Below are 18,951 nucleotides of genomic sequence, written 5' to 3'. Positions count from 1 at the left end.
TGAAATTTCACCATTGTTGACCGAGATTTTTCAATTCCTTAAACTGATACAGAATTCCCTCCAAAATCCAATGGAATCTTCAATGGCATAAGGTCTATCTTTTGTTAAAATTTTGTCAAAATCTGTTATGTACTTTTCACATAATCCTGCTAACAGTCAAACAAACAAACAAGTCAAAAATAAACGCTAGTGAAAATAAGATCTCAGCGGTAAATATAGCAGTAAACAAGAAAACAGAGTAGCATCTGTTTATTAAGCATCTTGTTTCAACAAATACACTTTTCATTTTTTTTTATTGTATTTTTTTTCTCTTTTAACTTTTGTATTCATAGTGTTTTGAAATTCATGCAACAAAAAAGATTTTTGTGAATAGTAAGACTTTTTATCCACACTATCATCTGACAGAGCAGCTCAGAGGGCAATGGGGAAACAAGGCATGGAATACGCCAAAGAAAATACAAAGGGAAATGGAAGCATTGAATGAGAGACGGAGAGCGACTGCCTCTTTTTTCCCCTGTAACTCGAGGGCAAATCCATGCTTCTCCTCCAGTAATTGAGCTTCATTAAGAAGCAAAGCAATATGTAATCAAAGAGCCTTGCAGAGCAGTGTGGCCATTGACAGAAGGGCTCCATTGATCAAACCCCCTTTTCTTAGCTCCCCGTCGGGCTGACATTTCTGTGTAGGGGCGTCCCGCTTAGCACACCACACACCAACAGCTCTGTAGTAACACATGTGGGTCTGATGGTGTATTAGGAAAGGCTACACACATTATAATTTGCACTTACATAATGGGGTGTTTTCTAGGTTTGTCTTCAGTATTTAAAAATCCTACAAATATCTAACAAGTAGGATGCACTCGTACTCTCGCTTTCTTTCATATCCTGTGTGTTTGTGTGTGTGTGTTGGCCTCACACTGTCAGCGCATACCTTTAACATTTTTTTTTCACCGTCGAATTTCATTGAAGAATTCCATTGAAGAGTTTTTTGTAAGGAACAAAGTGATCATAAGCCACTGCGTCCTGCTACGTTTGTCTTTGGTAAAAAGATGTGTGTGCTTCACATGTGCACTCACACATAAAGTAGTCGTAAACCAAGAGTTAAGTGTTTACATGAATTGATCTATCTTCACTGCACACTTCACTGAACTGGCTTTGTTTTCTGAGCTTCTTTAAGTCAGGCTCATGTCATGACGCTAGGCTACGAGTCATCTCATAGGCCTGGAATCAAATTCTTCACTCAGCTTTTTATAACTGAATATGCATGTTCTTCTTGAGTGTAAAGATGTTTGACCACTTGAAGACAATTCTCCTGTAAAGTTAGCAAGCAAGCAATTAACGGCATCTCCGACTGTTCATTAGTCTTTATTATCTTTAATGGGATTTGCAGCAAGTTTTATCACAAGTTGAGGTGTATTTCACAGAATGTTAGAACTGTGAGCTTTTGCTTTAAATCCCAGGATTCATTGCAGGTTATTTAAAGTTTTCCATGGTGAACAATTTGTGACAGAATGAGGTATGTGCTTGAATCCATCCCTAATTCTGTTACCTTAATATTGACTTGACCATATTAGCTGATTGAATTATCTCTTGTAATCGCGTTGTTTTGTTCATAGGCGCACGTCGTGATTCCTGCATTCCAGACAGATTTTATTCTCATTCTTTCTTCATCTTTTTACTTGTTCAAATGTCTGCAGTCCTCTCTCATCCCTGTCTGTTATCGTCTGCTCCCTGTCTCCCTCATTCCTGCGCTTCTTCTCCACACATGTCATCCACCCTCCCTCTTCCTCAGCCAGGGGGTGTTATCACTGCAGCCTGGGTCATTAATTAGCACCACGAACAGAGTGACAAGTATTACATTGTTACAAATAGGTTAATTACCCCTTCTTGTGTATGTGTGTGTGTGTGTGTGTGTGTGTGTGTGTGTGTGTGTGTGTGTGTGTGTGTGTGTGTGTGTGCGTGCGCGCGCTTATGTAATGCCTGTGTGTGAGTTGATGTCGGTTCAAGAAGGTTTTGTAGGTAAGCACAATCGGCCTAAGGAGGAATGTGTGTAAACTGATGCAGGAAACCAGTTATCGATCCACCTGCCTGCCTCGCATCTGCTGAGGAAACAAGCTGACATGAGCTGATTTATGGTGCCAGCACAGAAATTCTCAAAGTCTCATTGAAGGGAAATAAGGACCTAAAGATAGGATCAGCATGTCACCCGAACACAAGGATTTCTAAGATCTCTTCTGTTAGGAAGCATGTTGTTTCCTTGGATTCCCGTTTCGTCTGCAGATACTCGTGTTTACTGATAAAAGATCCACAGCTGAGAGGGGATTGGGAACAGGTTGTAGATGAAGAACTGGAATCCTCTTCATGTGCCTGCTTTTTTGATGGAATTCCGGTTGAAGGAATGTCCCTTCCTGTCGATACACTCGCCACATTTGGTGCAAAAATACCCAGCGTTTGTGCGTTGGTGTGTGTGTCTTACATTCTTACAAAGAAGGCCCCTTTGAACCACCGTTTCACCTTTGCAACCCCTCTTTTTTTTCCTTCTTGCCCCCTTCCTCCACACCCCTTTACCCCCCATTTGAACCGTCTAACATTTTTAACACAAGGCTCACTCTTGTCTTGGTCAGCCTCAGCTATACAGACACACACACACACACACACACACACACACACACACACACACACACATCCACACACACTTTCTCTCTTTCTTGCCCACAAAGGTGGGTCTGTGAGTTACGACAGCGGCGTGTTTATTTTTCCAGCGGCCAGTACTCCCGACAGTTGCCTTTATTGTTCATTGTTAGTGGATGGATGAAGTGTGTGGGGGAAGAAGCAGAGGAGAAGGGGTGTCTGGGAGTTGTGGAGGTAGGGGGGAGTTTAGGTTGGGTGAGGTAGCCAGCCACCAGCCAGGAGGACAAATGGATGGCTCTCACCTTGGTGAGCGGTCAAAGGGCAGGTCAGTGGCCGAGGCTCTTCATCTTCACCGCCTCCATATCTTATTGTGACTCTCCTTTTTCCCTCTGCCTCCCCCCTGCAGTGTTTCTCTTAATTCCATCCCTGTTTTTTTCTCCCGTCTTCGTCTTTCCTCCTCATCTGGTTTGGCTGGCCCTGGAATGTGGCCCTGTTAAAGGTAGCAGCTGAGGAACAATGAGGGATTGTGCTGCTCGACACACTCGCACGCACACGCGCACACGTTTGCACACACGCGCGCTCACACACAGAATGCATGTAGGCAAACATCAGTACATCAGAGCAGACATGAGCGAGCGCACTCGTGCTGATTGAGCCTCGGTGCACCGCTCCCTAACTACATCCTGTTGAATGATTTAGGCCTTGACTAGAAGTGTGTTTGTGTATGTGTGATTGCGTGTGTTGGTGTGTCTATGTGTGTGTCTGTGTAATGGAGCTGGTATGTCAGGATCTGAGGAGTCAAAGGTCAGGCCATGCTAAATGTGAGCAGGAGGTTGGCTGACTGCAGGATAAACACAGACCAGACACTCGCCTTCTCTCCTTCCCTCTTTTTTTTCACTCTTTCTTTCTCACAGCAACATTCACTCACATATACAACTCAAGAACTGCACGGGGATCTACCAAATAAATGTACCCATAATCCAACGCTAATTCAATGTTTTTCAATTTTGCTTCAGGCTCCAGTAGGACATGTACATGTTCCAGACTTCTTTAAATATTAAATTTGTTTATTGAAAGTATAAATATGTCCGTTACTTCTTTTGACACATTTAGCACGTTTTTTTTTAGATATCTCTCAGCCAGATTTTCTTTTTGCCAAAGCCATAAAGGCAGAGATGGATGTTGCTTGATTAATCACCACTGGCCTTCTGTGCCCAGGAAAATGAGTTAACATCTGGTTTTACAACTCTGCAGCACACAAACACACTTTTACCAATCTTCCGCTAACATGGCCCCCATTCCTGCTGTTCAAAGCCCCAAACCGGTCGTATATTAAGTCGAGCAACAAGCCACAGATAGCTTTAGTCCGCTTTATTGTTCTTTCTCCCTCAGTTTGTTTCCTTCATGCCTCTGACCTCTGACTTCACCCCTGTGATCTGCACAGGCCTTTGAATCGCTCCTGCATTGATGTGTTTTCAGCATTCATCAGCCTAACAAAAACCGGGTTGTAACTTGGGTAACATTATGTCTAATGTATGGAGCGTGAAAGTGTTACAACAGATGGTAAATGACAGCACTATGAAATATATGGAAGTAAAACAAAGTTATTCTTGATAGAGGTAAAACTAAAATGTTTTCAGCTCTGTAAGATATAGAGAAGAAAGATATAACCACTTAGAAGCACATTGACCCAGCATCATCCAACTGGCTACAACTGTTTAATAATGATCCCAACCAGACATTTTAATAGCTTAACCCTAGCCTCGCTTTTTTATCCTTTCTTCAAAGTGCCACTAAATCACCTTTGACCTTTCTCCCCCCCTATCCCACCGTTCCTCTGCAGGTACTCCAGACAGCCTGGTGGAGAAAGAGCGCCAGCTTATGGGCATGATTGGCCAGTTGAGCAGCCTGAGGGAGCAGCTCCTGGCGGCCCACGAGGAGCAGAAGAAGCTGGCTGCCTCACAGATGGAGAAGCAGAGGCAGCAGATGGAGCTCGCCAAGCAGCAACAGGACCAGGTACGAGGGCGCACTGCGCGGAAAAGGGCCTAATATGGTGATGTTGCAGCGGTGCATTCCTATCCTGCTGCAACACATCTATACTATCAAGTACTTCTAAGCCCTTCTAAGACTTATTATTTTGGATTGATGTGACAAAAGTATTACTTTGAATATTTGAAATATTTTTGCTCAGTTTGCACAGCTCGATACATGTGTGTTTGTCAGTGTGAACACAGGGACAATTCACGTGGAGTCAAAAGGACCTACACAATAACTAAAACACACCTCCAGATGAGAGTCCAACAGGTGTTTGCATCGAGAGGAGTTTCTCAGCTCAGGGTTACAAACACACATTTAAAAAAAACCCACACACATTCACATACGCATAAAGAATACAGCTGTGAGGACCAATAGAATACTTTGCAGTTCCCTTGGCTGCGTCCTGCACCAGCACTAAGTGAGTCTGACAACACAAGAATTTAGCCTGCATAAATCCCTCATACTTCCATTTTAAGGCAAGGCAAGGCATATTTATTTGTATAGCGCAGTTCACACACAAGGCAATTCAATGTGCTTTACATGATTAAAAAGTGCGACACAAATATTGAACAGTTTAAAAATCAATAGAACATTCAAATCAGAAGTAAAAACATTTAAAATCAGCAGTAAAAACTTCAAATCAACAATAATAAATAAATCTCCCTCTCAGTCATACGCAGTAGAGAAAAAGAGTGCGTTTAATTTTAAATTTAAAAATGTTCACATTTGATTACAATAAGGGTTTTTGCTGTTCACAGGTAAAAAATACCAGAAAAAAAAGCACGTAAATTCATGTTAAAGCTTCAAGAGTTGCAAACATTTTGTAAAAAAAAAAAAAAAATCAAGCTTTAGTTTCCAAACACCCTCTTTACATTCATCGAGGTTTGTTAGTATGTCTGTTTGTGTGACACTCTTGAGTCCACATGAGATGAGCTCTTTAATATTTCATAGCGGGGCATCGACCCTCTGTCGTGCAACCAGGGCCTCAGAGACCTGCTGCTGCGTTGCATCTCCCACAGGCCTGGAACACACACCAATGCACACAAGCACACGCGTATTGCATATACATTCTGATGTTTTTTCCACTCCATCCTCAGATTGCCCGGCAACAGCAGCAGCTCCTGCAGCAACAGCACAAAATCAACCTCCTGCAGCAACAAATTCAGGTGAGGCGTATATTTGTGTCTGTTGTAATGTGTGTCCACATGTATTTTCATGTGTCTGCATTGTGCACAACGGCAATTTTCTGATTGTGATTGTGGCCACGCTCGGGACCTGAATCAGCGTCAGGCGCATAAATGTGGCTCCTCCTCCTAAAACACAAACACACACATCGACAACATACGCAATCACTTCAAAGCGGTCAGTCCGCTTAGAAAAATCAGCAGTGTTCAGACTTCATGGTATAAAACAAAGGTTGCACACACTACTTTAGTTCATCATGACCAAATCAAATTCACCTAAACCTTTGGTAATAAAGTTTTCTGGAATGAATTAGGGTAACTTTTTTTCTTTGAAATCAGATCAGATGTGTCCATTTGACATCATTTTAGTTCCTGCTGCCAGGATCCTCTTCCAAACAAAGCCCAAAACATTTCTATACTAAACATTACTAACCAATGGATGTAATTTATGGTTAATTATGTGAGCTAAGAAAAAACGATTAATGTGACCAAATTTCTTTCATTTCAATTATTCTCAGAAGTAGGTATTTCATAATAAAAGTAATATGATCTCATATTGAGAAGTTACTAGTATCGAGAGTACAAAAAGGTTACTTTTAAATCATTTACAAAATACAGTTCAGCAGTAGGAAGTATAAAAAGAAGGGAGTGACCAAAAGTGATATCATTACCACTCCCAACCATAGTGACTTATTGGTTCTCAAGCATCATGGACCATTTGTTCAGTTCATCTTCGTTGTGAATAGTTCTCCTCCTGTTAAGTGTATTAGTTTAAAATTGGTGATGAAGTACAAAAAAGCTGCCGGAATAGTCTCTTGGAATGCAGATCTGTGTCTTCAGTTTGAGAAAATGGGCGGAGATAAAGGAAACGTTTCTAAAATGAAGATATTGTACTTTCTGGTGCGACACTAGAGCCTCTATTCTGGTCCAGGTGGCTTGGAACGAATAGCCTGGGCCTTTGTAAAGGCAGATGACACTGAATTTTAAGCTGAGAAAGCCCGGCTTTGTATCATAGAGAGACACCCTGTCCAAGAAGGAACTCACACACACACACACACACACACACACTTTCCCCTCGAGAGTTTAGCAGTTTGTGTGATAAGAGACCTTGTGATAGCATGTGTGTAGGACGTGTGTCTCTGAGTATCCACAATTCTGTGTAAAGCAGCTGTGTTTATTTGCTTTGTGCGAGTTCAATTCCGAATTGTTCACGTTTTGTCCCTTAGACAAAAAAATGAGTGCATGTTTGTTTCGGAGGATTTCTCTGTGCCGTCTCCTTTCCTTGTGTGTATGTGCATGTGTGTCCGCCACAGCTGTGTGTGTTAAGCTATAAACACGTCCGCTCATGATTCACTCCCTCAAGACCCCGCCAAGACAAAGCTCTCTTTTCCCATGACTTTGCAACCTTTTCCCAAACAAGCTTCTCTCCATTGAACGAGCCCAACAATAGTTTCTCACAAACAGGGGCAGCTGTAGGCAGCCTCGTTAGGAGTCGGATGGACACAATCAACAGGGGCTCATCACGGGAGGAAAGAAAACACATACACACACACTCACGTGTACGAACAAACATATAACATACACAGTTTGCCCGGTTTTAGTCACACACACACACACACACACACACACACACACACACACACAGTGAGCACTCGCAGAGAACACTACACACTCTACTGATGATCAAACACACACTCATCATCAAAGACTTGGTCGAGAAATACACTGCTTAATCATTCATGAAGAGATTGTTCGCACAATCCCACAATACAATGGTCTGCCAGAGAGAGGGCAGCAGGTTCAATGTGTGTAGGCTCAGTGTGTGTGTGTGTGTGTGTGTTTTGTTGTCTGTATGATAAGCCTCTTGTGATTGCATTTCCCCCTAACGAGGCTGAGTTCAGCTGTCCCCTTATGTGCGCAAATGCGTGCACATGCACGTGTGTGTTTGTGTGTGTGTGTGTGTGTGTGTGTGTGTGCTTGTTGTCTCTGTGTGCATGTGTGTGTATGTGTCCTTGGCTTTGTTAGGCCTAAACCCCCCAAAGGCCTGTGAAGAATGCTTTCAAGCGTCCACTTGGAGGAGGTGATGAAATGAAACGAATAATCAAGAAAGGAGAGTGACACACATCCTTCATGAAAGGAGGACAAATTAATAATCGTCCTGGTGTCTGCTTTAGTCGTCTTTCTCACCCCAAAACCCAACACAAACTAGCTATACGCACGTTAGTCCAAAGTTTAGGACAAATGTGTACATGATGCCGACAGTGGGAGTTTAGAGAAAGGAAAGTTCACAGGGACAAAACAGCAGGAGTCCTTTATTGTATGGGGACTCATTAGTCAATCACCCTCTAACTGAGATAAGTTTCACCTTGTAAGTTTGTCACTTTTTTTGGTTTTGTTTGTGACTTGTCTGGCAATTATGTGTTTTTTCTACTTTGGATTTCTTTGACTCTACAATATATGTTAACAGTTTAATTCCCAAAGCAGTCACATATAATCCCCTGCTGTGATGCAGTGCTGCTCCACTTAGTCCATTAAGTGAAGAATCTTGGTTAAACCTTCAAAGAGTCACTAAACCCTGGGTTGAGGCTGACGTGCGTCTAGTCCAAAAATGAATAAATGACTTAATTATGGGCGGAGCTCCTGCAGCAGTTAAGACATGCCCAGTTTAAACTATGAAATGTCCAAAGAACAAAATAAGCTTTGCTAACTACCTACTCAGTAGTCACTATTCTTTTTCATACACAGATCTCTCAATCCAAACTACTCGCCACAAATTGCAGAGTCAACAGGTGCTGGCTTTTATAGGAGGGGCGTGGCTAACAGTGTTGGTTTATGGCATAAGAAGTCACCAAAACATCACAATCCACTGTTCTCAGCCAATAGCAAAATTTGATTGTAATCGCTGGGTTTCAACCTATAGAGGGCAGTCTGCACTCTTACATTTTCACTACAATATTTGGACAATTTTAATACTTTGAATAAAATGTCAAGAGTTGGAAAAAAAAAAGATCAATCAACTCCACTAATTCTTACCCAAATACATTTGTTTTAAATAGAAGAAGTAGTTTTGGGGTTTATTGACTCTTTAAACGAGTGTTGCATCTTGGCCTTAGGTTTATAAAGCACTTTATTCTCCAAGCACAACTTTAAAGCGCAGCTATAGAAACCATTGTTTTGAGAACCCGTCACAGTCATACTAGTGCAGGTGAACTACATCAGTGGCTACATTCTTGGTTAGAATCAGGGTTGCTAACTTGTGCAAACGGTCGCACAGTGACTCATATAGATGGACACACTATTAATCACACATTCAAACCCACATTTATGTCAAATTCACCTTGAAACATGAGGAACCAGTCCTTTACTTTGTCCAATGATGTTCCTAAACCTGTTTGCACAAGGATTCCCAAACAGAACTGTATGCATACAAAGTCACAGTGACCCAAACACACACACATTCCTACCCCCTGCTAGTGTTCTTCTTGTTAGGCTCGAAGGGGTGAGTCCTTTCTCCCAAGCTCGCCTTGACTTTTCCCTCGTCGCGTTTCAATTAAACGACTTGTCTCTGAGGATCCCCCGGAGTTACCATGGACGAGGTTTGCTGCCACACGGGGAGCCGCGACAGGGATAAAAGGAGCTCACCTGCCGAGCAGCTCAAGGCTTACCTTGAGAACACACACATGCAGTATCATAGACACACACACACACACACACACAGAATTAAAACAGAAAAACACATATATTGTTCCTCCTTAGTGAATCAAAGCTCACTCAACCACAAGACAATGGCTCAACCACAAGACAAGGCTGATACACAATGGCCACGGTTACATGATGTTTTTGTGTTCTGTTTTGTGTTTACATGGAAATAGTAATACCCGAATTGAGGTTTACATGAAAAACCAGTTTATTTGGCTTTATTCAATTCCGCTTTATGTAAGTCTGGGGGTTGGGAAGGCTCTGATTGGACAGTGGGCGAACGTGACGTATCACGTCTATCGGAAAAAAACACACAACAAACCTTTTATTGTCGGTAGTAACGTAGAAGATCACACGAGAACTGGTTTCACCTTTATTTTGATTGTAGTTTTGAAGCAGCAGCTCGACAATAACACTCTTTGGTCCGTGGTGTAGAAGAGAGATAGGAACTAATCACCAGTAAAAAGCCCAGTGAAAACAATAACCAGAAAGATAGTAGCTCTAACAACTGGTACAATGATAAACTTGGTGAATTACAGCCTGTGAATGCAGTACGGGGCCGCATTTACTCCGCCTCCCGGTCCTAGTGTCAGCCGTCCGATGATGCCTGTTCTTCCCTTTACCGAGGTCCATATGTGTGTAATAAGTCTGTGTGGGAAAGTCTGCATGTTGATGCTTCCGTCCATTTCATTATATCCATATCTTCTAAGGCTCTCATTAAATAGTTGAGTCCGGGCGGTAATCATCATGTCGCCACCAACGCGTCATTGCGTATTCGCAAAACGATTGGAATGAACTTAAAGGAGAATTAAGTGTTTACAAGATAGAGGAAAATTAAAATAGGAATAAACCAGCCACCGAATTTGGATTTAAGTTTAATTCTGAATTAAATTAGCATTAGGAATTAAGTGTTTACAAGGTCAGTTTAAAGAGGAATTACCTTTCATTCTGCTTTAAAGAGGAATTAAATGTAAATGTGGCCATTGTCAGGTTTGTCTGCTTTGATAGCAGTACCTGTGCACACTGCCTTTTTATCTCATCAATATTATCCAACGGTCTTCAGTAAGTCAAACAGAGAACAGAAAAGAGGGAAAAAAGAAGAAAGCCACATGATGCTTTGACTGGTTTAAGAGGGGCCAGAAACTAACAAGCTCTGTATGAGAGCTATTCTTACACCGCTAACTCAATTACACAGACACACACACACCCTTTTAAATGCAATACCTAATACAGAGACATCATCTATTCATTTTCTTGGGCACATTTTACACAATATTACTCACACATAAGTAGCACAGGAGACTTCACATGGGAACAGTTCCCTTTTAGCCTGGGTAATTGTTTAATCGTTCCAATTAGACAGCAACCCATGGAATTCGTCTTGTCCTTACTGAATATGTTCATGTGGGCGTACAAACCACAAGGGACTGACCTTTCCCATTCAGAGCTGAACTTGTTCATACACAGGCATACCTGTGTGTGGCCCCAGCTGCACATAAACCTGCCACACCATACCCCGCCCCGTCCACATCCAGTCAGAGGACTGGTATTAAGAGACGGCCACGTGTCCCTTCTTTCCCTTACCCTCCAAATTAATTATTGCTTCTATCACTCGTGCGTCCCCTCTACAGCAATAGGTCATCCAGGTCTTGCATTAATTGCCATAGCATATGGTCGCCAACAGATTTTAGCTGTGGGACTCGCACTTTAGCGGGGGCTATTTTTTTCGCACGCTCAGATGCGAGCCATATTGTGTGGCGCTGGCAGCTATTGTTCGGAGCATTAACTTCATAGAGCTAATTACTCCCCAATAATAACTTTACCTTGGAGTTTTTAGCGCACTGCATGCCAAACAACCTGTTTCACACCCCATATGTTAATTAGCGGCCACATCTTCATTATGCCGCAGCAGCGCTTTAAGTTCAAGCTGTGCCGCCTGGCGCGTGGTGAACGCAGCCTCCACTCGCTGCCAATTATCCAAGTCTTGCTCTCCTCTCCTTTTCTCTTCCTATTTCTCCTTCTTTTTTTTGTTTTGTTTTGTTTTCTGACATTTGTTTTTTTTTTGGTTTCTTTGGGAACTTCTCCCCTCAGGAGGAATTATCAACTTCTCTCTCCATCCATCCTCTCTGCCCCTGAGAAAGTTGGAAAGAAAAAGTTTCACACTTGTTCTGTAAAAACAAGAGACGTAATATTTCTTTTCTCCCTTTCCATGCTCAGATTTCTTCCTTTGTTTCGTGCTCAATTATCACTGATTAGAAGAAATTTTTCCAATGAGTAAAGTTTTTTGTGTTTGCTGCAGGTTTCTTTTTTGGACTAAGAGTAGGGGTTTGATTTAAGAAACAGAGCCTTCTTTTCTTTCCCCCGTCAGCAGTCCACAGTAGGAGCAGTCTGATGTTTTCGTCGGTGAATTGTAGTTTTTTCATGTTCGCTTTGGGCCCTGATGTGAAGGAGATGCTGTGGAGTGCATTATTCCCCAAAGCGCCTGCTGTTTCAGATGTGCCTTTTCCTTTATGTGGGATCTGGAGATTGTCTGATAGATCTGGCCTCGCTCTCACTTTCCCACTGGCCCCTTTACATTCTCTTGCTTGCTTTTCTTTTCCTTTTGTCTTTTCATGTCTTTGTCTCTGATTCCTATTCTCTTGATTTCAGGCACTTTCTGTCTGTCTGTTTTTCTCACTTTGAAAGTTTACATTGTGATCAAAAGACAAACACAGGGAGAACTTAGATGTCTTTATGAAATATGACTGCCTATTCCATATTAGATTAAGTCATTTTTTGGATGTGAAAGGAGCGTAACTAGGAAGGAATTCACAGACCGATTCACTGCGGTATCATGTGACCTTTGTTACTTACTGCTTCACACTTATTGACACCCAACCACAAAGTTCTGGGGTCCCTTGATACACATATTTAAACTGAACTCATGTTTCTAAAGAAAGAGTCATATTGTTTTAGGTTTTTTTTTCTTTTTTTATTCATTTTGCCGTCTGATGACCACATCCATCCCGTTCCCAACACTCCTCTTGGCTGATGAATGACTGCCTAATGCATGAAGGTTTATTGTGAAGAGACTGCGAGTGAGAGAGACAAAGAGAACACTTGGATTCTGTAATGAATTTTCTATGATATGTTCATTTGTAAAGACTAGCAGAAATCCACGTGCACACATTCACAGCCCCGTGTGTACAGTAGGTATGTATGACAGCTGCCACAAACTTCCTCTCCTCATCTCTGTTCCTCTCTCCTCTCTTTTCCTCTCCACCCTCCCGTACATTACAGACTCGCTAGCCAGCTCTACTTCAGCATATGTCCAATTAGGCCTGAAAGGCAAAGCAGAACAGTTCTGCCTGTGATTCGTCCCTGCGGGGGTCCTGTCCGAGCATCGCGCTGGAACGCCTCCCCCTTCTGATCGCGCAATGCAGACGGTTTATGGTTAACCAAAATGGTGGTGTAATTATTGTTTTTGGTGTAAACGAGGGGTGGGGGACAGGAGCCGCTTGAAGCGAGTGCTATTCCCATGTGCTGTGATAGCTTGATTACAGTGCTGCTGGCTGCCGAATGCCGACACACAAGAACAGAAAGGGCGCGGAAGAGAAGAAACGCACACACATTTTGGTATTTACCCTGTAAAAGCGCTGTTAGCGAACCTCTGTCTCTCACTCTTTTCTCTATTTACCTGTCTCAAGCTGTAAGCACCTGAAGTGCCTGCATCGCTAAGATATTACCTGATTGTAACCATCACCATCCTTATGATTGTGCTGTCATTTTCAGCCATTTTCATCTTCCCAGATCAATTTTCCACTTCACATGGCTTTTACCTGGCCACTATCTTATTCAGCTATTACCTCTCTGGCCTCCTTTCAAAATAAGAGTGACAGGAGGAGGTGAAACGGAGCAATGAGGGAACCAAGTGCTTTGCATCAAAAGGGCTGGAGGTCAAAGGCCTAAAGCAGGAGGGAGGGATTTTTAAAGGGCACTTTGACATTTCAATATATCTTTTTTTTTTTTTTACAAACTTGCATTTTAATCAGTGTTCTGATAACAGGCACCACTAAAATTGGAAATAAAGTTCTTACATGATGTTAATGTTGACAAATTAATGTTGGGGCATATCTTAGTTTAAATTTGGGTTGTCAAGGTGCTATAATATTGTTTTAATGCAAGTTTTATATTTGAATGTGAGGCATTTAGGGTAGAAACAATGCAAAAATAGCATTTGCTAATATTTAAAAAAAACTTACTATTAATAAAAAAATAAAAAAACATAAATAATAATAATAATAATAATAATAATAATAATAATAATAAATCCTATTTATAGTGCACTTTACATTCAATTTTAGAACAAATCTCAAAGTGCAACAAATGGGTGCATAGGAGTAAAAGTCTTAAGTAGGGGTAAGAGCAAGTTTAAAATTCAAAACAGAAAGAGAACTGGACAAAGCCAGATTAAAAACCTTTTTAAAACAAGAGGTCTGATCAATCCAGGAGGGGACATCTAGGGCTACTTGTCTGCTCGTTGGCTAAAGCGCTTTGAAAGAGGAAGGTTTTGAGCTGTTTAATATTATATCAGATTCTCTGGCCAGACATATTTATTGGATTTTGTATTTAATTTCAATTTTACTGCCTGATTTGTGGTTCAATGCCTACAATCCAATATTTCCTCCTCCGTTGCCCTCGTCTACAGCGCTCCTCATCCTCAACTTCTCCTATCTTTCCCCTCAAAACTGTCAGTCAGTCCATCACATGCAAGTCTTCTGTGTGTTGTTTTTGGCAGAACACTCTTTTATACAACCATCTGTCTCCCAGTCTCTCTTTCTCTCTCTCTCGTTCTCTTCCTCTCTTTCATTCTCTCTCTCCCACTCCCTCCCCTGTCATCCTTGCCAAAGTCACCGATTGGTGGAGCTTTTTTCACCGTCTCCTTTCAAATTCTTGGAAATCTAATGAAGCAGAATGGCTCCCTGCCGACATCAAGCTTGAATCTGTATGTTGGTCGGTGTTTGGACTGATGGAGAAGAAAGCATTAGCTTTTACAGCCATTGTTAGAGTTCAGTGGACTCTACTCATGGTTTGCCTTTGGTGTTTGAAATAGCGTGATCTAGTTTAGACTCCGTTTGCATGTGTGTGTCTGCGTTGCTTCATTAGTGTTTATGCATACTGATGTCATCTGTGCCTTCCATATGTATTACATGTTGATATGTATATGAGTTGGAATGCGTACAATTTTCTGATATGGATGTCAAATTTAAGTGCACGTTCTTCTTAGATGAGTACCGACCCCTTTCCATAGCAGACGTTGGCAACTGGCAGCCCGGGGACCACACGCGGTCCTCTGTCTAATTTTGTGTATTTTTACTGGTCTTTGTGCATATACTTTAGGGCCTTTGAATTTTGTGAGGCCCTAAAGTATATGCACAAAGACCAGTAAAAATACACAAAATTACTACTAAAACACACAAAATGACTTCAAAAACACACAAAATTACTCGAAAGACACACACAAAAATGCACAAAGTAACTGTAAAAGTTGTAAAACGACAACAAAAAATTAAAAGAAGAAATGCTAAAACAAAAAGACTCCTTAAACACAATCTCACGACAAAAATACACAAAATGGCTCTAAAAACACAAAAAACAAATAAAAAAATGACTCCCAAACATAAAATGACAACAACAAAAAATTGACTACAAAAATATTTAGAATTATAACAAAAACACAAAAATCCATTGTTCTTTCCTGTGTTATCACTCAGTTTGGTCATTGTTTGAAATCCTGACATAAATGTTGATTATGTGGCCCTCAGATCAGAATATCATATTTTTGTGGCCCCAACTGTGATAAAAGTTTAGTGATCACAACCATCTGAGTGAAGGTTTATGCAAATAACCGTTCTTGTGCCTCGTAAATGTCTGACCACCCCAGCCTTATATGCTGAGTCAGCACTCTATGTCCTTAAAGATTATAAGCTGGTAAGGAAGGTGGATGGATGTTTCTCATATAGAGAGCGTACGTTTAGGCTGCGTCGTTCATTTCTTGCCCCTTCAAGATGCAATATTTGATATTAATGTTTGTTTTCCCATCCTCCCTTCTGACACCTTACTTCCTTTTTTTGTTTTTGAAACTCCTGCCCTGTCCTCCCGCCCTCCCCCTCCTTCATCAGCAGGTCCAGGGCCAACTTCCTCCCTTGATGATTCCCGTCTTTCCCCCAGACCAGCGGACTCTGGCAGCCGCCGCAGCCCAGCAGGGCTTCCTGATGCCCCCTGGCTTCAACTACAAGCCTGGCTGCAGTAAGTGATGTCCACTCACAACTCGCACACATTCATAAAGAGGTGTTATTGTCAGAGTAAAAGTAGCTTTTAAGTGTGATGTTTCACATGCTTTTCACCAAGCTAGGTAAGAAGAGTCTGTGTTTTGCGTCTTCTTCTTTTTTTTCCACTCACAAAAGGAGTTTGTTTCCCAAAAGACACGCTCACTCCATACAACAACATCTCTCTCTTAATGGAAAAACCTGTCCAAATACACCCTTCCTGTTTACACTCTCACTCTCTTTCTCCCTTACTTTACTTTTCCCTTTCCCTCCTTCAGCTCCTTTGACTTCTTCCTTTTGTCTTTTCTATTTTGATTTGTGCAGACAACAAAATCAAGGCGTCCTGTTAGAGCTTCTTCTCTTTTTCTTTTTTTTGGGCTATCACACTCCGGCTGCGTAGCAATGTGTTGTTTACCTTGATAAAGGGAGAGAGAGAAAGTTACGTTGCCAGGGGATTGCTTGTAATAAATGTACAATGGGGGGGGGTACCATAGAAGGTGGAGGTGGTAATGTGACCTGACCCAGGTTTTCCTCACATTAACACAGGACTCAGCCAGAACATGCTTCCAACACATCCCACACACACACAGACTCACATTACACTCAGACATTGCTTTGTAAAATTGCAAAAACATTCCAAACGGAGGACACACGACGAGCGTGCACGCAAACCCACAATTCCCCATACCCACCCACACCGCCACCCCACTTAGACTTTCACAGCTTCCCAAACAAGTCCATTCCATTTTAATTAGTGCCATCTTCACCCACGCCCACTGCCCACGTAAATACCCCGACAAGTAGCGGGCTTGTCTTTTCACAGCCTCGGCCAAATACAACCGGACTGTCACACTGCAGCAGGCCAAGGAGAAAAAAAAAAAAAAACTCTCTGGCAACTTTCAAAGTTGTTTTGAGTTAATGTAGTTTGGTGCCGCCACTTTAAATAAGCCATGTGTAGCATTGTGCTCTGACATATTCTCTCACTGCGCTTGGTAGCCACGAGGATGTAAATAGATACTTATCTGTGCGGTTTGGGCATGTGTGCACTCTGTGGTTGTCTCACTTAAACACTTTATGTGTTCTTTTGACACAACATGTTGCAGCATAAGATTAGAGTTCAACTTTGCCAGAATGTTCTTTTAAAAAGGGAACAGACCTATTTCATGTGTTGGGTTTAAAATAAGGCTTTCACTCATTAAAATTATTTCCATGTTAGATTTCTCAACACCTCAAAATGTAAGATTTTCAGTTAAAGTGAATCCAAGGCAACAGTTCCAGATATCAAGATGTTCAGGTTGTTTAAAGCATCCTGCAAATGTAGAACTTTAAAACACAGTTTCTATTTTTTTAAAAAAAGGCCTGATACAGATGAAATGCCATCAGTTATATCCAAAACTTTTGTAAAGCATGAAGACGCTGTTGGTCGCAATGGCACAAACATGTTGTTATTAGTTTCAACAATCCCAGTAGGAATTTTGTGAAATGTGTGAAATGATACTGAAGTGACACTTCAGATGTTTTCTTATCTCCATGTGTGACTCGACCGTCTGGCAGTGAGAAATCTCAGCCCTGTCCACCTCCTCTGTCACAGTGCAGAGCCAAAAGCAACATGTTTACTTTCCCCGTCCTTCTCCCTTTTGTTACTGCGACCCTCAAGAGTCGCATAAATATCCACTGAGCTCATGTTTGTCCAGGGAGCAAAGAGAAAAGACCAATCTCCTAGAATACACAGTCCTGAAATAATTCTTGAATCCCTCCCGCCCTCTGTCCCCGCTGGAGAAAAGAATGTCTCCGCTTCGCTGTGTGTTGTTTTGATGTTTTCAAAAGTCTAGTTTGAAGAAAATATGTCGGAAGTAACAACTGAGTTATGCCTAGATAGGACAAATGTGCTCACGATACTGCATTGACACACATAGGCACAATAGAGGGTCGCGATGCAGCCATGAGGCGAATGACGTGCTCAAGGTTGGGGTCAGAAATTGCAAGGTCAAGCCCTGAGAACATTCTTATGTTTTCTCCATTAGATAGAAGTTTCCTCGATTAGATGCACATAAAAGCCCGACATCCCCCTTACTCTGTACTTTGGTTGGCTTTTCTTTTCATCTCCCTGAGTAATTACTGTACAGCCTATCTCCACCTCCTGACTAATAATCTTTTCCTTCCTTGGCTTTTTCGACCTCCCTCTTCCTGCCTCTCTTCACTGTCATCCTCTCTGTCCCCGTTTGTCCATCAATGTCCTGTTTTATCATTCTTGGTAGAGGAGAAAGCCAGAGATGGAGTTAAGAAGGAAAAACAAGGAAAAGAGGAGAGTAAAGATGACAAGAATAAAAAAAGAGAGCAAAGGAGAAAATGAGAGGACAAGCCCTGAGAGTTTTTCTCTCCCACAAAAGCAGAAGAAGAACAGACTGCAGAGGGAAGGAAGAAAGTGGAGAGGATAGCGCGGCAATCGCCAGTTGCGGCTCTTAATTACGGCACTGGGGCCGGCTTTATCAGAATCCCTTCACCTCGCTGCTCTTTGTCAGGGGGTATTAGGGAGGACGACGCACAATCAGGCTTTTCATTAGGGCTCGACCAGCAGCACACACAAAGGACGGCTTTAACAGCTGCAGAAAGGGACTCAGGTGCCAATGGTGCTGCTAGGAGGCAGAAAGATGGGTGAGGCGAGGGAAACAACGTGGGAAGGGGAGAAGCGGAACAGAAAGACATTGAAAATAGGAGGAAGGATGGCACGTGTGAAGAGAAAGGGTGATGAGGAAAGCAGCCATAGAATAGAGGAAGGAGAAATGAAGGAGATTGACCAGCTGGGGTGCTGACCAAGCTACTATGTTAATGTACGTTGTTGCATTGACAACGAGTGTTACAAATGCCTGGTTTTCTTTCAGGTGACCCCTACCCTCTTCAGCTCATCCCCACAACAATGGCCGCCGCTGCCGCCGCCGCCACACCAGGTCTGGGACCCTTGCAGCTCCAGGTAAGACCGCAAAGTCTTCAGCTGATCCTACAGAGGTACAACAAGGTGACGAACTGAAACAACCCAAAAACTTGTGATAATCGCTCACACATATAAAAACACCTCTTCTCAATCTCAGGGTGCT

At 42.2% G+C, this 18,951-nt stretch overlaps 1 protein-coding gene across 1 annotated transcript in view; it reads left to right on the top strand.

Moving 5' to 3' along the window:
• sox5 (SRY-box transcription factor 5) overlaps positions 1–18,951 on the top strand; it is an 86,149-nt gene that overhangs the window by 38,954 nt on the left and 28,244 nt on the right. Inside the window, 4 exon segments of the mRNA XM_028448956.1 lie at positions 4,472–4,644; positions 5,763–5,831; positions 15,710–15,836; positions 18,739–18,827. Of these exon segments, the coding sequence (XP_028304757.1) occupies positions 4,472–4,644; positions 5,763–5,831; positions 15,710–15,836; positions 18,739–18,827 (458 nt within the window).

The sequence above is a fragment of the Gouania willdenowi genome, chromosome 6 (assembly GCF_900634775.1).
Source record: "Gouania willdenowi chromosome 6, fGouWil2.1, whole genome shotgun sequence".
NCBI lineage: Eukaryota > Metazoa > Chordata > Actinopteri > Blenniiformes > Gobiesocidae > Gouania > Gouania willdenowi.
This window is presented reverse-complemented; position numbering and strand designations above follow the sequence as displayed.